The sequence below is a fragment of the Hippichthys cyanospilos genome, chromosome 5 (assembly GCF_059441005.1).
Source record: "Hippichthys cyanospilos isolate Australia breed blue-spotted pipefish chromosome 5, RoL_Hcya_1.0, whole genome shotgun sequence".
Lineage (NCBI taxonomy): Eukaryota > Metazoa > Chordata > Actinopteri > Syngnathiformes > Syngnathidae > Hippichthys > Hippichthys cyanospilos.
In genome coordinates this window covers 16,404,704-16,429,207 of record NC_142373.1, presented here as the reverse complement: position 1 = coordinate 16,429,207, position 24,504 = coordinate 16,404,704, and the positions used below count along the sequence as shown (strand labels likewise).

Below are 24,504 nucleotides of genomic sequence, written 5' to 3'. Positions count from 1 at the left end.
TCAACTTTTGGATCATAGTAGAGATGTGTTTGCAAAAATAAATCATTAACTTGACAGGTAACGAGAGGTGGCACATGACCAATTTGGTTCAACCATTCTAGTATGAGGGAGAATCTGAGTTTTTACAAAAATGAAATAGAATAACCAACCGAACATACATTTTTAATGAACTTATATTTCCCTGAAACAGTTAATTAATTGAATAATGATTTTTAAAGTTTTTTTTTTCAAATGTTTGTTTGTTTTCTTTAAAAACTGCTCTAACTTTCTAAATTATCAGCACAGTGTAAGCATGATAACGATCCTGATCATTTGAATTAGGTGTCTTGCAGGACGGAAATATCAAAAGCATGCAGGCTGGCGTCCCTCGAGGACTGGATTTGGACACCCCTGGTCTATATAATTCCTCTGATTGGCTGATAATCAAATGGCCATTCACCTCTTGCCCAGTCAGCTGGCATTGGCTCCAGACAAGCACAACTAAAAATATATTGAATGGAAGTCATTTTTTTTTCGATACGGCTCCTGTATTGGATTTGCGGTGTACCTAATAAATTGTCCCGAGCTGGAAAAGCCATTTTCCTTTGCAAACGATTGAGCCTTTAGCCTATCGTGTTGCAAAGTCACATCTCAAGTCTGTAAATCATTTTTAGCCTACGTGATCCCTCACCCTGGCGGCGCACGCACGCCCATGCGCACACATACACCTGCGCGGACAGGAAAACCTTGCTATCTCTTGGACCTTGAACATCACGTAAGGCAGAGGAAATGGTGTCTAGACGTTATAACGCGACAGTATCGCCTGGCTGATTTACTCGCTCTCCTATAACGCTCCTTTGAAATTTTACGACACTCCGGAGAGATATCACGGGAACACCTCCCCTAGTTTTGCATTCGTTCCCGTCTTGAGGAACGCTTGCGGCTCGACGCTTTTTGATCCGGCTCGAACGAGTGTAAAGGCGCAAAAACAAGAAGCTGACGTTGAAGTTGGAAATGAAGGGTGACTCGTGTAAAGGGAGCTTGAAGAGCGCCGCGCGGCCTTGTTGAGCGTCAAAGAGAAACCGCCGAGCGTGGCTTCGCTCCGCGAGAAATGGAACAAGTGACTGGCAGGCTGAGATTGCAGCTGCACCGCTGAAACACAACTAATTCCTTCTCAAATTCCTTTTAACATTCATTCAATGCGGGTTGCAAATTGTCCCCTCCACCCACCCCAAATTGGCATGATTATTTAGCTTGTATTGTTAGAACAAGGCAAACATTTATTTAGGGGTGGAAAAGTGCTAACAAAGGCAAAATTTAATCACAAAATAATTGGCTGTACTCGCGACAACTGCCAAAACGGTAACACAATGCCGCAAAATATGTCATCGGTCGCAAAGGTTTTCCGTTGAATGTGAGCAACGTCTTTTTGTGAGGGACAACAGAACATGTGTGTAACATATCCTTAGCGAGTGTGACTTGCCATAGGGTCAAAAAAAAAAAAAGATACAGCAGCTGGCAAGAAAAAAAGGCTTTGGCTGCGGCTCTGAAAGATATATCACATGATAGAAAATGTACCCGCAAAAGCAACACAAGCCTGCGGTTGTCAAATGTATCGTTTTCTGGAGCCATGCTTGGAAACATTAATTTTCCTCGACACGAGCTTAATGCAGATGGAAGGATGAAACCCGGGTAGAAAGATGGGTTTCAAAACTGGATTAGAGCGGACATGGCCTGAGAGGGTGATTGAACGGCGGCTTTGGAGTAGCGGAGGGGGGGGCAATGAGGGATGGAGCGCCTTGGCGACGGCCAAATAAAAGAGAAATACAGTGAGGAGTGAGTGAAGAAAGTGTCCGCAGGCCACTGACTCCTGGATGGGTCAATAGAAGGGAGGAATAATCCTATGCGGGCAGCCGGAGTGGGAAAAGTGCAAGTGAGATTTACGATTTGCGTGATCAACACGAAGAGATGCGGCGTCCGAGAGGTGACGTGACGTCGCAATAATTGGAAATAAAAAAAATAAACTTAGCTGGACAAAAGAACGTAACTTGAGAAGAAAAAGAATCAAGAAAAAAATCGGAAAAAAGTCAAGTCGTGAATGTTTTGTTGTTTTTTACAGCGTCCTGATTCGACAATTGACGACAACATGTTGTCCATTCAAAATAACACTGTTGTTTACATCGAGACTTGCTCACTCTCTCGCAGCAACTGATTATCAAGTAGACCGTTGTAACAACCATGATTACCAAATCCATTCATGTCGTACATTATTTGTCTTGGGAAATATAATATAATATAATATAATATATATATATATATATATATATATATATATATATATATATATATATGTGTGTGTGTGTGTACATATATATATATGTATATATATGCGATATATATGTGTGTGTGTGTGTGTGTGTGTGTGTACCGTATTTTTTTCCGCACTATAAAGCGCACCTAACAGCTTTATTTATTTATTTTTTTTAAAAAGCTGATGGTGCGCCTTATAATCAGGTGCGCCTTATATTTGGATCAGTATTGAGATTGGGATTCGTTGATGGGGAACGAACCGATAAAGTAAGCTTTACCTGTTTCTTTTGTGTGTTTACAGTTGAACAAGGTTGCTCATATTGACATTGAGTTATTATGCTATTGAGTGTTTAGAGTTATTATTTGAGTTATTATTGTTATTACTTTGAGTATTACTATATTTTGATTGAAAAAGTTTTAAAAAAATGTCATTAATTGAGGGTGCGCCTTGTATATGGAAAAACCTTTAAAATATGTCATTACCTGAGGGTGCGCCTAATACCGATGAAGGCGGAAAATACGGCGCATATATATATATATATATATATATATATATATATATATATATATATATATATATATATATATATATATATATATATATATATATATATAATATGTGTGAGTGTGTATGACTGGTTATAAGCTCAATGCATGTCTGAATGCACTTTTGTGCGTGGATTCTTCCGGAAGAATTCCATGCACAATTAGCGCACCCCACTTTTTTTTTTTCCCCCCTCCACCATAGTCCCTTTTCAGTTTGCATTGACGAAGTGAGGATGGGCTGTGGCATCCCCCCTGCCCTCTTAACCACCACCACAACATTTTATTACAGCGTGAAATCGGGATTGAAAGACCACTATGGAAGAATCCTACTTACCCATGCAGAGTTTGTCACTGGTGGGGCGAGGGAGATAACTGGACAAAAGGGAAATCAGCCACACAACAACACACATGCTTTTGTCAAGACTTAACTGCTGAAGTTCACGAAAACAACCCCCAGCGCTCTGATTACTTCCCAGACGCAGTGTTTCTTTCTTATTTTTTAGGGGCCAAATTTGTCCACGCATAATCTCGTCGGATAATTAAACGCATTCCTCGGGGCTGTTCACACAGATGGTATTTGAGGAGCGGGTGATTTTCTTGAGGTGGCCCCCCAAGGCCACTATATTAGTGATGGGAAAATGAAGCCTCATAAACCACTTTGGATATATTTTTTGTTCCTCTAGATGGCACTGTTGGTTGAAAAATGCAATAGAATTTTTTCCATTTTTTGGCACCAATTTCAAAACAGAATAAATCTCAACTTCCTAAACTCTTTAGTACTTGTTTATTTGTTGTGTGCTTCCAATTTCCCACATTGTGAGCAGTCACCAGTGGAAGTTCAAATGCACTCCTAGCAGTTTATTTTCCATTTCCTCGCAACATAGCTCAAGTTCATTTGACCATAATTAACAGAAGTTGCGCAGCATCCATGTTCTAACAAGTTTATGATTGTGTGCATATGCCAAAAAACGCAATTAACAAACGCGCCATGGAATGCCTTTCCCTGTTCTCTTAATTGTATCCGCTATAAACATCATTATTTTTACATGATCCTCTCCGTTTTAGTAATATTTCTGCGTGTGAAAAAGGATAGATTCAGACGGTGGTTCAATCTGCTTGCTTCTTTTATTGAAACTATTGCCGTAACAACCTTACCAACATGAGCTGCTGTTAGCTGCAACATACTCTTGATGCTGCTAACAGCCAACCGACGTCCGCCCTCTAACTCGTACAGTTACGTTAAGTATTGTAGGTAAGAATACGGCTGATATAGAAATACACATCTGAGCGTCAAATTTCCGCTTATGTATGCGCTTATTCTGACAGATCAATCTTCTTTGAATGGTGTCAAATTTTTTTCAAATTTTTAAGTTACGGTTTATAGGAAGCATGTCTTATATTTGGGGAATTACGGTAGTTATCCACTGTTTCTTTAACAATGTTTAGGCTCACAAGTCTTACAGGTGTTTTGTCAGAGGCAATGCGCTTGAAGTATAAAGTTTATTTTATGTTGTCTATGTACTCAGATCAATCAATTATCCGCCTCCTAACACTAAGGAAGGTGGGAACACAAATGCTTTTAAAGGGTGTGCAGAGCTCGTGGCAACTGATGTTGTGGCACTAACCCAAACTTGTTGGCACCGTTGCCACGGATTAGACTGCACATCAAACAGTGTCAATAGCAATTGGGCAATTGATTGACGACAGCAGCTTTTGTAACCATACGCAGCCTTTTGTATTTGCTTTGGCGGGGCATCTGTCGTCGGCGTGCGATTCTCCCTTCCTTAAAAGCCGGCTTGTGGAGCGGGGACACGGTCGAGGTGCGAGGGGGGCGGAATGCGATAGGGTTATGGCTGACGGATGTGACGGGTTGAAGCACACCTACGGGGCAAGCTTGATGTCTCTTTCATTTTAAATGCTGAGCCGCCTCATGATCACAAGCGTACTGTACAATTGCTCGTGGTTAATTTGGAAGGCGTTCCGAGTCGACCTTGGATAATGAGCCGTCGTGTGATTACTTCATCATTTTGTGAAGACCATCAGCCCATTTTTCAATGGCGTGTGTCCTTATTGGAAGACTTGGTGACTATCCGGAGACTATATGCTGGTCACTAGATACCTATATAAAAAAAACAATCCTTCACACAGAGGGGCAATTGAGACTCTTCAGGTCAGCGTTGCACATTTGCAACAGAGAAATGAGAATGCTCTAAGTGCCATGGACGAGAATTCTCGTCTTTTCAAATGGTAATAACAATAATAAAGTTCTCATCAAATATGTTTTTTTATGGAAGTGTAGTTGACACCCTTGACTAATGCTTACCTAATATAAGCCAATTGAGCAATGTAATGATAACTGTGACCTTGGTGGCAGTGTTTCCACGCTTACAACACAGCATGCAACTGTAACTGAAGAATGGAAGTCAATCTTTCATATGGCAGCACCAATATTTATATAGACATAGCACCCAATATTCTGTTGGCCTTGAAAGGTGAGTGAAAATGCTAAATATGCTGGCCCTCTAGAGGTTTGCATTACCAGTAACGCTTGGCACTGAAAGAGTTAATATTTGATGCACCATTTTTTAACTCAGAAGTTAAAAAAAAAAAAAAATGCACTAAAACTTAATTTGAGCATGATAGGGTTAAATTACTGTAACCTGGAGTCACACCGTCCAATCTAGTTTTTTTAGGTCTTAGTCGTCTTCACTCTACTCAGAATGAACTTTACTCAATTTCTTTTGTAATCTATCACACATTTTGAGGCATACAAAGTTGCTCTGAATGACAGTACAGTTTGGTGCCGATTTTAATTAGTAAAGTTCTATCGCATGCTCTTTCATTGGAACCTCTTGCACTGAAGACTAAAAAGAGACATGAAAAAAAAAGAAAGGAAAAAAAAAAGGCTTGTGTTGCCATATCCGGCGGTAATTCATGCTGCTTGGCACGCCAGCATGTCGTGGTAATGATGAATCTATTTTCACTTGTATGGATGTGATTGTGAGGAGCCCGAAGGAGATTCATCCCAAAGAAGAAAGGCAAAGGAATGCATTCAGCCGGTGCACACAAGACCTTTGAATGAGTAAAATGAGCCAGATCCTTGGGCTTACGTGTGTGTGTTCAGTGATTTGTTGGAGGGATTTGCCGCGTTTTAGCATGTGGACGTTTACCGGCGTTGTCCTTTAGATGCGGTTGTCTCCGCGCCTTTATTGCGACCACCCTTCCGATTCCGGAGGGCGTGGCAGATTCGCAATCCCGAGCTCATCGTTTATCACAGATATCAGATGATGACACGGCAGCTAAGGCACCTCGGGTGAAGAAGGCGGAAGCTGCATCGTCAGGTGGAAGGTTTGCGACTATGGAACTCTCACAAGGTCGTAACTCGCCCTCTCGTTGGTCTCTTTGAGTCACGCGGCAACCGTATATCTTAAATAGTCATATTGTCGAAAAAATCCTTTCCTGAAAAAGCATCTGTGAAACACCCACCACCTGGCCCACAGAGAGTGAAGTGGAACCAAGAGCTGACAGGCGTGGGCTCGCACCGCGTTCCTCCACAAGCCAGATTTATGTTTCATCATACGCCCGCGCTGCGCAACTCCATAAAAAGCAAATAAACTTTTCACTGGCAATGGCAGAATGACAACCGAGAGGCCTAATGAGCGAATTAAACGGCCACCCCTGGATGAAATGTTAACACTGGGGTCAATGTAGTTTGTACAGCGGGTGCTCTCATTCAAGCAGAATCCCTGAAAGTTTAAAATCCGCACTGCCCGAAGCAGTGAAAATAAGGTCAGTATTCCATGTTTCTTGTGATTACATGTCATTTGAGCTTGGTCCGTTATTCCACACTGCTCTACACTCGGCTTATCTACTGGATTCTCCCAAAACAAGATATTCAATTAGATAATTGTGAAATAGTCACAAATGTGAAATATGGTCTTTGTCTTAATCTAAGGTTTGGTTGAAGAGTCGTGGTTAATTTCGAATATCCTTATAAAAAGCTTGCTAGCCACTATTATGAAATCACAGATCCATTTTATACCCTTTAATTGACAAGTAGTTTTCAGTGACTAAAGTCCTGGATGAAAAATCACCCCTAGTTTCAAACTCTGTAAAAATCGTATGGGTTTATAGAGTTCAAAGATACAAGGTAACATTACTAAATATCCTCCACAATTCAAGACAGATCCTGAGTAATATACTGTCTGTTAAGTGAAGACTGAGGAAGTGGTTGTCTTACCAAAAATCAAATTAGAATCCGTCATCTCAAATTAGTGAGCTTCTTTTCTGTGCTCTATTAACCACATCTTTCAACTTTATGGAAATCGTTTTCCCATGTCAACTGATCTTCAGAATTTTAGGTATATCTTACCACATGGCCACAAGGCATGTTAGCTAAAGTAAGATTGCCAGGAACATGGTCTTCGTTAGCCCTTGAAAGGGCGCAGTTTTGTACTTTTTAGAATTGTGATACTTATTTTGACCTGTTTAAACCTTGGTGTCAATGGTCATACGAGTCGTATGGGTCCCTATGTGCCTCAGATCAATGGCCCAAATTGACTCGAAAATGACTCAGAGGGGTTAAAAAGTCTAACGTTTAAATCATGTCTGGCAAACTTGATCAACAAATAGCTGAGGAAGATTAAGTCTTAAAAAAAACTATATAAAATCAGGATTTTATCAAGGCAGCTCAAATCCGTGGTCTCATCAGACCACAGACCTGCTGACCTCAAGTAAAGACTTTCTTTAAACTTTCAATATAATAACAACAATCCTATAGGTTTTGAAAGACATCCAGCATATTAGGGACCAAAATTGTCCACAGAATCTTGATAATAAGGGGACATGGGCAGACCGCGTTCGGTGTGATACTGTATATGAAATATTTGTCGTCATGGCAATTGCTTTCAGTACAACAGCGTGGGAAAAAAGCAAGTTTTGGTGTTAATCTTCACACTTGCGGGCATTGCAAACTACCTTTTCTCACAGTCGTGTCACAAATGCGATCCTACACCCAAAGATGGAAAATTGGCGAGTTGACTTCATCCAATATTGGCAGAAAAAAAGCGCTAAAAATGCAAGAGTTTTCTCAAACAAAGCAAACATGTTTCCACCCGATGCAAAACGATCGCGGTGTCACGCATCAAGAATGTGTGCAGCTATGTCCCGGTGTCACATCGCGAAGATGCTAAGATGAGGCATGTGCGCAGTGAGTGGCTTTGGCTGCGGTCGCTGCGGTTTGGGCCTCTCTGGTTACTTCGTAGATGCAGTCTGGCATTGCTTTGTGCGATTTCACAGCAGCCTCAGAACCAGAGAGCCCGAACCCGCCCCCGCCACTTCCCCCCCCATCTATCTCTGTCACAAATTATGAACACCCTCCCCTTAGGCTGCATCTGCCAGCTTCTATTGGGTACAATCACTCTTATTGAATCTAGTGAGCTGACGTATTTAACGGTTCTCAACCAAACGCTAAATTCTCACATCCCATTATATTCGTAAAAATGCCTTGGTGCCACACAGATTTGATCCTGCACCTGTGCCAAATGTTTAGTTCCATGTGGGAATCCGAAGAACTTGACGGAAAAGTGCGTTGTTTATAAAGCCGCTGGTAACAGGGAGGAGTTTGCTACTGGTGCCAGATGGACAAAATCAGGCCTGGGCATGAAAATGAGGAGCAGGTGAAGTGGCAGAGTGAAGAGTTAGGGGGTGGAAGTGAATAATATGGGTAAGGGGGTTTTGTGTTGTTAAGGCATGAAGGAGGAATCTGTCAGGGGCTACATCAACAAGAATCTAAATAGCACGAGATTACAAGAGACGGGGCGTGTCTGTCTGCGCATAATAGACCTACCTGAGCCGTGTTTGCTTTATGATAGAGATTATTTATGTCTCTTCAAGGTATGCGGGGCATGTGTAGCAAAAGGAGGCGTGTGTGTGGCCTTTGGGAATCAAACATCTTTTGATGTCGCTGACACCTGTTGTCCTTTCTTTTTAAACAGTGCCTGGAGCCCTGCAAGGAATCCTGGGACCTGAAGGAAAACCAGTGCCAGGATCTATGCGAGGTATGCCACTCGACGTATGCGCAGTATGTAATCGCCGGGGGTACAGCTGAAACATTTTATTGAATAACTCACATAAGTGGATTACTCATGAGGTTGAAGTAAAATCTCTGCCTTAAAGCTTCGCAGGAATCATTTTTCCATGCGCTCTAATGTTACCGATCGCATACACGACTTAATATAAAAATAATGTGCCGTGTTGGCAGCGTGCCAAGAGAAGAACCCGTAAAAGATGAAGAAAGTCCAAAATTTAGGATCATTTCACATTTAGCAAGGAAAATGAAGTCTAATGTGTACGTACCACAACAGCACATTTACAATTATTAACATGAGGTAGGGTATTGATGACATCTAATTTAACAGAACCTACTATTGATAAATATATCACGTATCATATTGTCAACCCAACACTCTTATTGGCTCGTCTCTCCACTGTGATTGAATGCAAGAAAAAAAAGGGATCCCTGACATGTTTTTACCACTTTTCGTCCCAAGCCCCTCTTTCCCAAGAAGCACTACGAATGCCTCACCAGCTGCGAGTTCCTCAAGTCCATCGAGGGCGTGAAGCAGGGCGACTGTCCCGCCCCGGAGAAGGCCAGCGGTTTTGCGGCGGCCTGCGTGGAAAGCTGCGAAGAGGACGGCGAGTGCTCGGCCGTCAAGAAATGCTGCTCCAATGGCTGTGGCCACACCTGCCAGCTCCCTAAAAACCTGTACAAAGGTAAGCAAACACAAACAATTTAAGCGTTTATATGATGATAGAATTGCTGTGAATAAAAGGTTAATCCGCATGCGAGGGTTAAAAAAACAAAAACAAAACATTGATCGTCATCTAATTATCGTTGGGTCAACTCTACAAGCAGTAATGATACCGTATCCCCAAACCCCACTTGCACTAATATAGACCCCAACCTAACCCTAGACTGTGTGGAAAAAAAGCCTCTAAACGTGATATGTTTTCAAAATAACATCAAATGTTGTCACTTGTAACCTTGATTTCTATTGGTAAAGCTTTGTCCAATCATCTTACAACAATCCAAAAATACTGTAAATCCAAAAATACTGTAAATGTTTAGACACCAAAAGTGTCATGTCCTACAATGTGATTTTTAGGTCGGAAAGGGTTTAAGACAAAGACCTGGCCTATTGAAAGAAGGTGACAAAAAAAATCAAATAAACAGCGATAGTTGTCAACTCTGCAAGCAGCCAATCATATTCTGCTCCTATGTTAGACTAACCGAAAAAGCGTTAACCCGGTTATGGGCCTTCGTCTCGTCCCGAATATCACTGGATGAGCCAAACCTCAACACATTATTCTACTGTAACATATTGTTGCAACACTCGAGCTGTGCCACTTGAGTGGGCTGAATGAGTTATGTTGCGAGGGTGCGGAGTTGTTAACCAAAACAGAATGGCACATCCGCTCACAGCAAGTTGTTTTTGTCAATCGCTCAAGGCCAAAACAGAGCACGGTGAACAATGATTCCGCATCGATCTTTGAACGGCGGCTGCCACGGTGCCTGCTTTTAATCACAATGCGGCAACGGTACGCACAACAATCACTGCGCTCGCTCAGTAATGACGGGCAAGCGCACGCAATCTGGAACGTCTGGACTCGGATGGCGGAAAGATCTCGAGAGAGCGACTCCAGTGGTCGATGTCATGCCCCGAAAGGTGAACAGAATGTTAATGCCGAAAGATGAAAAGAACGCCGACCTTGAAGCGTTCCAGCGACCCGGTCAATGAAAACCATCCAATGTGTTTTGGAGACCTTCACACACGGGCCCGCCTATGTCGTCATTGAAGGGGAGCGCGTGACAGCTCGCTGTCGCCGCCGCGTTTACTCAAAATTACACCGACGTTCCGCTCCGACGTTCCGCTCCGACGTTCCGCTGAAATTGTTCTTGTGGCCTCTCTGTGTCAAAGGTCTAATTAGTCGCTTATGGTTTAAAGGGTATAATTGTTTCTATGTGTGCACAAGCGGGTGATGCGAATGCGTGCGCAGTCGTTGCCATGATGATCCGTGATGCTGGAAGCTATTAGCAAACATAAGCAGAGTGAAATGGAGCATTTCCACCGGTGAGATCACTCTCAGATGTGTCCAAGTGTGCCTGAGCATCTCGGGACCCCCAATGGGCCTGTGATTGGCAACAAAGCCCAAGTTTGGGCTTTCAAATCAAGCCTATCAAAAAACCTCAAATAATTTGCTGAGAATACACTGAGAAGTACATTGGATTACCTTATATATTAAATGTGCTGTATAAGTAAAGTTGCATTGCTGTGTCTTCCATCCCTGCTAGTCTTCTAGGCTAACCTACGCTAGTAAACAGCAGGGACCGCAGCAGCATGCAGGCTAACACACCAAGCTAGCTGCTAATTTGTCATATTGTCATCGCCTGCATTTTCACTTTAAAAAAACATTCTTTCTTTCAACACTGGTTGATCACTCTGAGAGTTCGAGTAAAATTAAGTTAGTGGTTTGCAGGGAAGCAATTTGAGGAGATGATGAGAGAAAGGTGTTCGAATGCACACGTAAGCCACAGGAGAAGTATTCCGTGTTGATCGAGAGATCCTAAACAATTTGAATGAAGTGTTGAGGGTTGTATGATTTCATTTTTCCCCCTTTTTACTGCTCTGAATATTCCTTGATTCAATTAAAAGACTATCAGCTTTCAATATTGGATATCGGCCTCATTGACTAGGATAATCGGTATCGACCATGAAAAAAGCACATCGGTCGATCTCTAGAAGAAAAGCGGTATAGGAAATGGATGGACGATTTTAACTTTTTGAGGCGCCACAGTTTAGGAATCTGCCCTAACTGATGCAACCGGAACGATCATCCCTCACGTTAATACGACGGGGAAAAATGGAGCGTAAAATGTAGACGTCAAAATAATTAAATTGAATGTAATCTAATGAAACTTAATTAGACTATCTGCCATCCTCGGCCTACATAGTGTTTTTCTTTCGCTGGCCATGATTAGCGCGGTTCTAACGACAGCTTGCGTGTTAGCGGTGGAAATGATTATTGCTGGCGCGATGAAGACATGAATGGACCCCCGCTCCACCCCCACCCAAATGGCACACGGACAGCAGTTACGTCATGGTGCCTGGAGTAAGCACGCGGGGCCATTGAAAGACGAACGCTGTGTGATTTTTGGGAGCGAGCCCGACTCGAAAGTTATCTTTGGAAGGCGCAAAGCTGCGAGAAAGCGCATTTGATACCCTCCCACATTTTGCGGAAGAAGCCAGGCAGCGAGCGCAGATGTGCGCCGGTGCGGTTTCGTGTGTCTGCACCAGGACTTGGGTGACCGTGTGAGAAGATGAGCTAAGGCGGAGGGGAAGGGAGGAATGCTGCGGTTAGCCCGGCGCACGTCGCGGCGCAGGAAATGTGACACGTCGGTCCGCTGGCTCGCACAAACACGCACGAGCCGCGGAGCTGTGAAACCGCAGTGCAATGACCCCCAGCTGTACGCATGTACGACGCCGTTATCGCAGGGACGAAACAAAAGACTCCCCGTGCCGCCGGAGGGGCCCTTCCTTCATCTTCCGGCATCCAATCCCCGTTTTATGAGTTGCAATTAGATGAAATGCTGTGAAGTCAAAACGCCGTCTTGATCACGCTGCCCACCAACGACCGCTGCGGTAGCCCGGAGCGTGCCTTGGACGCCGCCGGTCCAATATAACGTTCAAAAGCGCTTGACAGCTTATTGACAATGCGGTCCAATCTCTATCTCATTATCACTGAAGCCCACGCTTCTCTCTTCTACTAATGCCAGAGAATTCAGTCTTGGATGAGCTTTCGGCTGACCTCTAGCACTTATAAAGTGCGCTTATTTATTGCGCGGAGCCTTTGCAAGGCTGAATGCAAGAGCAGATACATGTGAGCAGCTGCTAGAAAAACATCACCAGAACTATATTATTTGTCAGAGTCTTGAGCGGAAACCGCTTCCTCCGAACCTTTTCCTCTGTTCACAAAAGCGGAAGGGCAACTTTGAGTTTCTTGGACCAAAAATCTATCAAGCATTTGCATATTGTTTATTGTGTAGAATTTATCAAATATTTTTCTAGAAAGGCAAAATTTGGGAAATTACAAGATTTTGGGGTTGTCAAAGACCCAAACATCCATCCAGAAAATGTCAGCGCATGCACTGAACAACAGCGGATTCCCATCTTCATTCAGAACTAAACCTTTGTCGTAAGCTCGCCATTTTGTAAGCAGTTACTTGGAATAATTCATGAGTTTTTAAATATTTTGTACCTTGACACAGAGCCTAAAGAGGAGGTAACGTTTTTGCTTGTCAAAATTAACTGCAGTGTCATCAAGAAGATATTTTGTTGTAAATAGGTCATTTGCATCTTTAGGAAAGTTCTACATTGTACAACAAATTTGATTTTTAGGATATTCCATGGGCAGCTTAAAAATGGACAGAGGAGCCCAAATGGCCCCTGGCTTAAACTTTGGACACTCCTCATTTAGAGGTCGACAATGTAGTGTTATCCTCAAGACCACACTAATCGAACCCAAAAGCGGATAGTATCAAGACAAGACCAAGACCTTTGGCGGTCAAGACCGAGGCAAAGCCAAGACTTATGGAGTTCGAGACACAGACAGGACGAAAGACTGTATATGTCGGTATATTAAAAAATCCCAAGTATACCCTGCCCAAGACCAAGACAAGACCAAGTAAACCTGCCTTCGATTCCGAGACAAGACTGAGACCATTACAAAGTGGTCTCGAGACCGATCTTGAGACCAAGGCCAATCTTGTGAACAACACTTTTATAAGCTCCTCTCTACTTTTCTCAAACTGCCTCTAGTCCGTTATCAAAAGGAAAGTAGCAGTGAGTCAAGCTGATACTCCATTAGGAGCTTCAAAGAGAGACTGAACACAAATTATTTTAATACGTGAGGAATTTCAAATCAAGTACACCACGTAAAAATACCAAACATGCTTCGAGAGCTTCTTCGAAAACAAGTACGGGCTAAATCATGAAACAGAAAAAGGAACCAAGTAAACAGAGGATTTTTTTCAAGGCTATGCCGACAATCCTACTTTTGGTTCGCTTTTATTACTTTTTGACTAATATGCACCGAACCCACTCTGTGTAATATGTTATGACAGGCTCATCAAAACCACTTTGACACATGCACCTGATAATCAATGGCAAGGCTTCAGAAATTTCTTCAAGAAAAAAAAAAGCTTGTCGATAATGTTATTGACAATGTGGTCCAGTCCTTATCGCTGTATCACCAAGGCCGACACTTCCATCTTTTAATCCATGGCAGCAAAGCTAGTCTTGGCTGATTTTATGGCTGACCTCTTACTCGCGATTAAGATCACATTTGCTGTGCACAGCATGTGAATGCAGTGAGGCAAGTGAGCAGCTGCTAAAACACCATTGTGGCCAGTAAAGTCTCAAAAAGTCACCGGCCAGAGGTACCTAACACCGGGTACCCGCTAATCTCAGTCAATCTCATAAAACTCAGGTACTAACACTCGGTTTCTAGTACCTGGTCAGCCATGGTGTGAGAAAGATAAAACAAATCAATAACTGGGTTTCGTATCCCGCCCCCGCAAATAAGATTTACATCCTTACCGTGACCCACATGCACAAAAGTAAATACAGGAAACCATCATTCACATCTCCTGTCTGTTAATCGTTCTGATGCGCTCAATACGGTGCGTTTTTTTTCCCCCCACGAAGTTTCTAATGTAACGTTCTAAAGGGCTTGACAGTTTATTGACGAAGTAGCCCAATCACTATCTCATTATCACTGCTCCTGTCTTCGACTCCAGAGGCAGTAAATTCAGTCTTGGATGAACATTATTCTGACCTTCTCCGCTTAATAAAGCTCACACACGCACACGTATCCACTGCGGCTTCTACTCAAAGGCCGATTGCAAAGTGCAGTGACGTGAGTGAACTTTCACGTTCGCAGCTACTAAAACACGCCGCTGCGGCCAAAAGTGTCACCGCGTGTCACAGTCAAGAGAAAAAGGTGTTGACCCTCAGCATGGATTCAAACGATTAGAGTGAGATCATGTCTCGTTCTCAAACATCCGTACTGCATTTGATGTATTTTCTAAGGGTGTTTTACGCAAATGAATAAAACGCAACGTTAACTTCCAGACCGCTAATGCTTACCAGCGCGTCTTCCGCAGGAGTCCCGCTGAAGCCGAGGAAGGAGCTGGTGTTTGCAGAACTGCCCTCGGGTCAGCTGGAAATCCGCTGGTCCTCCAAGTTCAACATCTCGGTGGAACCCGTTCTCTATGTGGTGCAGCGGCGCTGGAACTTTGGCATTCACCCTAGCGAGGACGATGCCACTGAATGGGAGACGGTTGCACAGGTAGGTAAAAGTAATCCCCTGCATATTCGTGGTTCAATAGTCAACTACATGCATTAGAACATCTTAGAATGCAGCCAAAGCCCTCACAAAATAGGAAGGAAGTTGAGTACTCTTCTTTTTCATTTCTTGCAGAAATAAACTGTCTATTGTAATAAATAATAGTCACAATAGAGCCATAAAGTCACAATAGAACCAGGTATACCCAGATATTTTTGTCCTTTGTAGTTTCTACCCAGGGGTTTGCTTGCATATGATTGGGTTTTGTCAGAGAAATCTACAAAGAAGACCAAATGCTAAACAACAAAATAGTAACTCAGACCAACCAAGATTGACTTTTCTTTGCCGGCAAGGGAGCGCTTGGCTCTCACTCTCATGTTCGCCAGAGCCTTCGAAGCCCAGCCGTCCCCGCCTGCTTTTTATTCATTCAGCAAAGCATTGCACATTAAATAGACATAAGAAAAAGAGCCGCCAACAGCTGGGCCAGTTCAAGGTTTCAGTTTTACACTTCACCTTAGCTTCTGGGACGAGACTCTTAAAGAGGTATCAAGACCGAGATCGATCTTGGCATCTCGACACTCGTTGGTGGTATGTTCAGAACATTTGTGAATTGAAAGGCACTACATTTAGTTAACTGTCATTTCGCGAACGATTCTCTAAGGCACAGGTGTCAAACTCCAATCCTTGGCGGTCAGTATCCTGCGTGTTTTCGAAGAATCTCTCTCAAACGTACCTGATTCAAATGTTTAGGATAATTTTCAAGCTCCCGCAGAGCTTGCTACTGAGCTAATCGTTTGAATCAGGGGGTTAGGGTTAGGGTTGGTTGGAGCGAGAAAACTGGAAAACATCCAAGAGATGCGCTATGGTGTACCAAGACTCTTGACCCAAGTCAGGTGGGAAACAAGCTCCAGAAAAGGTACGGTCGGACAAGCTTGTCCAAACGTTGACTGATCCGAACCGAAACGTAAACGCGAGGTGATAACGCGACTTTAGCATGTCACCAGAACTTGCCGCATGCTGCAGCTGCGAGAGTGCAGCGCCGCGCCGACAGACGTCTCCACACAGCTGGCCATTCCTCAAAGTCACCTCGCCTTTTGAAAGTTTCCATGAGGAGAAACACGCGAATGACTGATGAGGCAGCAAACTCACACAGGGGCTCTGACCCGGTGCGAACCCTGACCCCTGCCGTTCCCTCTCTCCCCATCTGTCCCTCAGACTGCCGAGGAGCGGGTCCAACTGGCTGACATCAGGGCCAGCAGATGGTACCAGTTCAGAGTGGCGGCGGTCAATGTGCACGGCACCCGCGGCTTCACTGCGCCAAGCAAACACTTCCGCTCCGCTAGAGGTGCGTACGGACTTGCATGTGTGTTTGTGTGTGCTAGTTGTGTGGTCTTATGCGCTAAAAGTGTCAGTTCCTGCTTGACACCCTCTGACCTCCATTTGTTGTGCTTAATACCAAGGAGCAGATGGCGCTCACAGATTGATTTGCCCGCTTAGGCAAAAGTGTTTCGATTTGGTTGGAGCGGTGGGTCTCAACCTTTTTTCGTTGAAGTACCGTCTTTGAAGTTTGAATGGTGCTGTGCCATCCAAGTCTGAGTTACTGAACTTTGGTACTACATTTGCAGTGGTGTCTGTAGGGAGATTTTAGTCCGATCTTTTTTTTCGAGTTATGTCACTAATGACAATCATTATTGAAATAAATAAATAAAGGCATAGAATTTGCAAAGAAGTCACTACATGCAATAAGTTAATTCATGTTCCAGATAATTAGCTTTTAATTCGAAAAGAAAAAGGTTCAGTTCCTGTCCTGGCATTAAAAATGTAGGGATATGTGTACGTAAACTTTAAAACTTTTCAAAATAAAAGCATACAACATTGCATAAGGAGGTACTATGTCTTTGCCTTACTTTGTCTTTGTCCCTGACATCTCTATGCAAGCCGCTTCATGTCCCATTTAATTTGCCCTTATTTTGAAACGATTAAAGGCAAAAACACCCTCAAGTGATGCCTGTGGTCCTCTACCCATCCTGATTATGTTTATTTTAAGCTCAAGCCTCCACAGATTTATGTATGTGTGTGTGTGTATATATATATATATATATATATATATATATATATATATATATATATATATATATATATATATATATATATATATATATATATATATATACATATATATATATATATATATATATATATATATATATATATATATACACACACACACACACACACACACACAGACACCCCCTAATGTAATGTACCTAATGTTGTGGCCTTTGGGATGAACTGATTCCAAATTCCAAGTGAAACGGAATATACTGTAAGCCATTTGAGTGCTCAAAACCTTTCATTAGAGTGCAACCAAATTCAATTAGAGGAGAGGGGTTTCCCCATCGCGCTTCTTTACAGTCATGTAATATGTCTAAATTAGACGGGATATTTCAGCTCCCAAATGTAAGTAAAGCCTTGGCTCCCAGAGAAAGTGACGTAACTTTTTTTTAGTTGCCGTAGATCTTTGCTGCAGATTAGCGCCATGTCGCTGCCTCGTTGCATGACACTAAACAAGTTTGTTTGACATGTTGGCAGGGCTGCACGGTGAATATTTGGGGCTGAAGATACTTAATGTAGATTAGCTGCACTGTGACTTACAATCTGCTTTCTTGAACTAACATTCATTCAGAGAAAAATGTTCAACGGTGGAGCACTTAAAAAACGGCTTAAAACTGGAATGCTTTTCATTTCTTTGCATTATATTCCCAAAAACAACTGAAAATGACAGTTTAAAAGTCAAACGCATCTATCTATCTATCTATCTATCTATCTATCTATCTATCTATCTATCTATCTATCTATCTATCTATCTATCTATCTATCTATCTATCTATCTATCTATCTATCTATCTATCTATCTATCTATCTAATCTAAATAGATCTGTATACCCTGTGGTATTTTAAATATAACAATTAATTGGTTAAGAGAAAGACAGGTAGTCATAAATGCGTTTCCGTATCGTTTGCAGAGGGTCTTTTCCACAGAAAAATACATATGTGTCTGCTATTACATGCGCATTGCCTGTGAATGCGTGCGTGTTGACCCGCACTGTCAATCCTTCATCATGCATGCGCTCCCCGGTGCATTGTGCATGGCGCTGCGGCTGAACGCGGCACCAGGTGGGGAAAAAGGGATTCCGCTGGGGGGGGGGATTGAAAACGATCCCCAATCAGGCCAATCAGCGGCAGGACATTGATAGATTGATGGGAGCTGTCATGGGTCTGATGAGTTCCCGGACGTTCGGTCACAGCGTGGCTATTTACATAACCTGCCCTGTATCATCTGATTGCAATTTCGCCCGTGCTACATTTTTTGTTAGGGCAATTTGTAAGAAGGGGAGGCTTATTTGTCTTGCGCCGCCAACGTCAGCTGGTATGCAGAGCCCATGTGTGTGTGTGTGTGTGTGTGTGTGTGTGTGTGTGTGTGTTTGGAGCTGCTTAAATGTGTTTCAGGTGGGAGAGGGAAAGAAAGAGAGGGAGAGCAAGAGGAGTCATTTTCTCATTATCCCTTGCTCTGGTGCCTGGCATGTGGCCCTGTCTCTCTCTCACTTGCTCTCTCGTGCTCTCTCGCTTTCTGACAGCAGCTCAGCAGCAGTTTTGTATCAAGGGATATAAGAGAAGCATGGTAACAGAAAATAAATGGTAGAATTTAGAGTCACCCTGAAGCATTTTATTGGAGAAAAATTATTGCCATTCTCTAGTATCAAGTAAATTATTCAGGTAAAAAAAAAATCTTTACAGTACTCTTCTAGACACAATAGCGCCCCCACTAGTCCAAACACAGCACTCTGATGAATATTGTTTACAGGTGCAATGACTAATCGAAAAGTAATCGATAAGTATTTTTGATAAGCAATTAATGGTTGTCTTTGAATTTGTACTGTGCAAATTTGCAGGATTTCAATTTATCAGCATCAAATATTCTGATTTCCTTAGTGCTCCATGAATCCAGACATTATCGTTTTATCAAAATTCTATATACTGTGTGTGTGTGTGTGTGTGTGTGTATATATATATATATATATATATATATATATATATATATATATATATATATATATATATATATATATATATATATATATATATATATATATATATACAAGCCATATAAGACATGATTCTATTTTGTTTTTGTAAAAATAAAAGTTGGTTATAAAAACACCCCTCATCAAAAATGTAAATACATAAATGAATGGAGTACAAAGTAAAAGTTTTAGTGAGAATGTGGCGATCACTTGCATGTTACCCTGTACATTACTTATAAATATTGCACAGAATAATAATGATCATCATCATGCTAAATTTTGAGTTACGAGTGTGCTCTCAAAATAAATTGAACTCATCTCAAAGCACCGCAGCACCATCATTTAGACAATTGGTGCGCGAATTCGACTTACTGGCAAGTATTTGTACTTGGTTACATCACAAGCACGTCCCGCCCCTTTGTCCCTGACATCAAAAGCGAGCTTCGGCACGGCAGCAGGAGCGCCTGGACTCGGCTCGCGATGCCAAAGCTGGCCGCCATGTGTGCGGCGCCGTAGCGGTGATATGACACCTGTCATAACATCTCACAGCGCATTGTCAGCGGAGGGCTAATGACTTTACATAGTGTCATAGCGGTCACCCCTCCGCTCTTCAGCCAACGTGCTGAAAGGCCGCAAACGTACTCCACCTCCAATCCGACTCGCCCGAAAGAACCCCGGCCGGCGTTTTAACCGTCTGCAGATGTGTGAGATTTGTCACCCCCGTGACAGCGTTCCTTCCTTTGTCCTCCAGACCCGTCGGCCCCGCCGCGCCCGAGCGGCCTCCGCGTCACCAACGTGACGCAGGGAGATGAAGGCCTGGTGACAGTTCGTCTCAACTGGAGCTTGCCAGAGGAGCCCGACATTCCCATACATCACTACAAAGTCTTCTGGAGCTGGACCGTGCCCACCAAGTCCACGGTTCCGTCCAAGAAGAGGAGGAGAAAGACCACCAACGGGGTAAGGGCCCCCTCCCTGTCTCGCTTTCCGACATTATCTCACTCAAGGTCCCCTCCTCGGGATTCTCCAACGTTGCGTGCGAAGCCATCAATCATGAGCCCGAGTCGGCTCTTCTGTTTGTTGCTTTTCCTTCCTCGGACTGATTGAAGAACCCTATAGCCCGGTTATGCTTTGAGGGAGGGCATATTTTTTGAGGCTGTTTTCTTCCACGTCATTCTCGCAGTATTTTAACCAGGGGATGGGACGCTTCGGGCAGTGCCATAACTGCAGAAAATTTCCGACTATAAGATGCACCGGAATATAAGCGGCAGCGGCAAAAATTCAGCCTTACTACTACGTATACGTGTAAGTTAGTGAGCAGTCAAAGGAAAAAAAACTCCATCCATCAAAACCTAAGGGCCCCGGTACTGTACCATATCGTCATTTACAGGCCTTGCGAAGATCATTTTATCGTCCCCAAATTAAAGACATCCTGTGCTCATACCACAATATATTCCTCCTTCTATTGTCCGTCCATCACCATGGAGACCTTTGCGCAATTTTTGCCAAGCCTCAAAATTTACAACCGCGATAACTGAAATGTATAAGAAACAGGTCTAGTAAATTAAAAGTATAAATCCACGGCGACATGCGGTATTAGTAATTTTCTCTGACTTTTATACAGCCTCTGAGATGCTGTGTAGATTTCTGGCTTCATTTTTTTTTTCTGGAATTCTCGGTTGCGGCTACCAAATGGACTGTGACAAACCACTTAAGGAATGAAACATTTTCACAACAATGACTCCTAACGCGGTAATTTGACTAGTTTAAGGCTGTATTTTTGTAATACAGTGGAGCACTCAACGTCAAGCATTTTTGCCAAATTTTTGTAAAGGATCAACTTGTCTTTTCTTTGGCTTTTTGTGTTGTTTTTTGATGCCACCCCAGAAGGAGTGGAATAACTTGGAACTTTATTCCACTATACAGAATTTTAACACTGTAATCACCCACTATTTGCATGAGAAACAGACTAAGCCTCACTGCAAAAAAAAGTTAGTATTTGACACCTCCACTAATATACATGTATATAGATTAGACATAATATAACAGTTATTTGAAACTCATAAAATGAACATAAGAAATGGTTGAAACTAACAATTATTTTTAGTAATTGATTAATCCGTCACTTATTTTGTCGAGTAATAAACATCAATTTTTTTTTCTTTTAATTAATGCTTTATTTTCCATATCTTTATTAAAAAAACGGGTAACATTTACTGTTTAGAAGCCAATATCCTGAGTATCTGGACAGTTTTAAATGGAAAAATGTATCCAAATGATTCATAGATTATTAAAAATAAAAATCAATCGATTTTACAATAGATTAGTTATCAATTAATTGTCACAGCTCTAAGTTTCAGATTTGATTTAAAAACAAAACAAAACAGATGTGTCCTACTACGTGCAGATGCGGCAAAGAATGTCCATAACTTCCACTAACAATCCAGGCTAAACTTCAAATCTTCGTGACTGTCGTCGAAAAAAACACGATTCCTATTTGAACAGGATTATTGCAGCAGCTTTGTGCATTTAAGAAAACGTCTAAAAAACATTAACAAGCTCATAGAGAAGCCAAAATTCCAAGCATTTGGACAATTTTACATAAAAAAAAAAGTTATCCAAATGAGTCATCAATTTGTTAAAAATAAAATTCAATTAGTTTTATAACAGATTTGTTGTCAATTAATTGTTGAAGTTCCAGTTTAAAGATTTAATTAAAAAAAAGAAAAAAAGACGTGCAGGTGCGGCAAAGAATGTCCGTAACTTCCGCTAACAATCCAGGCTAAATGTAGCTTCTTCTTGACATACTTTACCGGTACAACACTTGTCGTTGAAAAGACACGATTCGTATTTCAAGAGGGTTGCGGCAGCATCTTTGACCATTTCAGAAAGAGCACAAAAACATTTTTTACCAATTATCTGAGGCTCGGTTCCCTCAGAAAATAAGAATGAATGAATTTTTGAACAGTTCACCTCAATTACGGTCTATGAAGCGACAGGTTGACCACAAGCATGCAGAGCGGCATACAGCCCGTGAAAATCATTTCATTAGGGATGCAGGCACAAAGCCGTCTTGTCTAGACAGCTCGCAAACACCTGCCGAGAGTCTTCTCCCAAATTAGTTTTTCGAAACCAAGAGCAGATGTGGCACCGAGAGCCGAGATACCGGACACCTTATTGACACATGTAACACTGGTTTCCACTTTGGCACCTCGGGGGCTTCCAAAGCACCCCGCTGGCCGAAGAATGTCAAAACACGCAAGCGCTCAATAACAAGAGCTCATCAAGGCTCACCGCTGCCGGCGGAATGCACCGAAGCCAAGCCGGGGATGGAGGCCCCGGGAGGCCGTGACAACACGGCTCCCTCGCCGGGCCCCGAAAGCCAGGGGAGGCCTTCCTCGACTCCGCATGTGTTCCTCATAAGAAGGGCTTTCCCCGCGGGGGTGGTTTTGGCACGGAGCTGGGATGGTGACAAGCGTTTGAGAAGGAGCTTAAGCCACACGACTCCAATGCCAACCTCTGTCGTCGCAGGCCCATAACTGGCTGGACCTGGAGGCCCTGCAAGTTAACGGCAGCTACGCGGTGGAGCTGCAGGCCGTGACGTACTGGGGACAGGTGCGGCTGAAGAGTTCCAAGGCCCTGCTGCAGTTCAGCACCACCCAGAATGCCGAATCAGGTAAACGCCGCCGCACTTGGATAGTATTTACTCCTTCTCTCAGCTGCCGCTTTGTGTGACTTGGTAGGTGTCACGGTGTGACTTTTATGTTTGCCCGGGAAAGTGGTTCCACCCATTCTTAATGCATATGCCTGTCACCCAGAAGCATTGTGTTTACATATTAATAAATTGGTCAAATACTTCATGAGCCTTCCCTTAGAGGAGCCATAATATGGGATTTCCACTTTTTGGTACAATGTTGTTTTCTTACCCTTAACCCATTCAATCCCAAAGACGGACTTTTACGTTTTTTTAAGAGCTCGGAAATCCAATCACATCTACTTATTGTTTTCAAGATTTTTCAAGTGTTTAGCTAAAGGAGGGTATGGCACTCAGTAATCGATAACTTTGGGTAACAAAGTATGAAATTAATTGATTACTTTAGGTATTTAAGTACTATAGTAAAAATTACATTTCTATAAAGGTAATAAATTAATTATGTTACGTACTAAAGCAGTTCTTAAATAAGGCAGTACTAAAGTAATCAACTAGGGACTGATTGATTACTAGATAGATAGATAGATAGATAGATAGATAGATAGATAGATAGATAGATAGATAGATAGATAGATAGATAGATAGATAGATAGATAGATAGATAGATAGATAGATAGATAGATAGATAGATAGATAGATAGATAGATAGGAAGGAAGGATTGAATATCTTGAACTCTTAAAAAAAGTTAAAAAAAAGTTATTTCAGTGCTCAAGGTAAACAAACTAAGTCCTCCTCTAGGTCGCGCTATACTGCAGCAGTTTTACACGTCATCATCTGCATCAGAATAAAGCGTCCTTTATTTTTTCCATTATACTCTGAAGCAACATTATCATTTGAATTTTGGCACGTAAGATCAAACAAAAACGGGTGTTTCCCATATCATCTGAAGTGAAATATATTGATCATTAAACTGGTCATTTTGAATCGTATTTGCAAGAAGGTAGGGAAAGCTTTCACTTTTGAAATCCGATTTGCGTGTCACTCACGTTGGAGATCTGCACGGACGTAATGCATCTTCTCCTAATCATGTCCTATCGTCATGCAAACGAGCTGGAATTTAATCAGCATCGAATCAGCAATGCACTCCAATTCTCTTAGCTGCTTGCGAGCTCCAATTAATTTACACTATCGACAGAACTCTTGATTAAATATGCCCGAGCCCTTAATGAAGTCGGCCCTTGCAATGTATTGACACTTGGGAGACGAATGCCGGTCAAAGCACAGGAAAATATGGTGCGTGTTCCAAAAAAAAAAAAAAAGAAAAAAGAAATAATACAGGCCGGACATCTGTCGTGTCAGAGAGAAACTGTTGTGTCCATAATGTATAAACAAGACAGCATGCATCATACGCAAACACAAGACATGACTGGAAAGACCAGGATGTCGTCTACTGAGCACACAAGGACTTAGAAGGCTATTTTGAACAATGGACACTATTGAATAGGCTGGGTCACAGGAGCGTATAACCC

The 24,504-nt window shown here is 42.4% G+C and overlaps 1 protein-coding gene and 1 long non-coding RNA gene across 3 annotated transcripts in view; one reads left to right on the top strand and one right to left on the bottom strand.

Annotated features, from left to right (window-relative positions):
- Positions 1-24,504, top strand: part of LOC148423778 (anosmin-1) — an 83,284-nt gene that overhangs the window by 42,134 nt on the left and 16,646 nt on the right. For both annotated transcript variants that reach the window (XM_088415744.1, XM_088415745.1), the window contains 6 exons: positions 8,832-8,894; positions 9,387-9,609; positions 15,059-15,243; positions 16,456-16,585; positions 20,077-20,282; positions 22,854-22,998. In XM_088415744.1, the coding sequence (XP_088271870.1) occupies positions 8,832-8,894; positions 9,387-9,609; positions 15,059-15,243; positions 16,456-16,585; positions 20,077-20,282; positions 22,854-22,998 (952 nt within the window). The remainder of the gene's footprint in view (positions 1-8,831; positions 8,895-9,386; positions 9,610-15,058; positions 15,244-16,455; positions 16,586-20,076; positions 20,283-22,853; positions 22,999-24,504) is intronic.
- Positions 1-24,504, bottom strand: part of LOC148423779 (uncharacterized) — a 68,025-nt gene that overhangs the window by 34,785 nt on the left and 8,736 nt on the right. The window contains exons 2-3 of the long non-coding RNA XR_015865729.1: positions 15,042-15,220; positions 9,422-9,599 (exon numbers count right to left, since the gene is read on the bottom strand). This is a non-coding gene — a long non-coding RNA (uncharacterized LOC148423779). The remainder of the gene's footprint in view (positions 1-9,421; positions 9,600-15,041; positions 15,221-24,504) is intronic.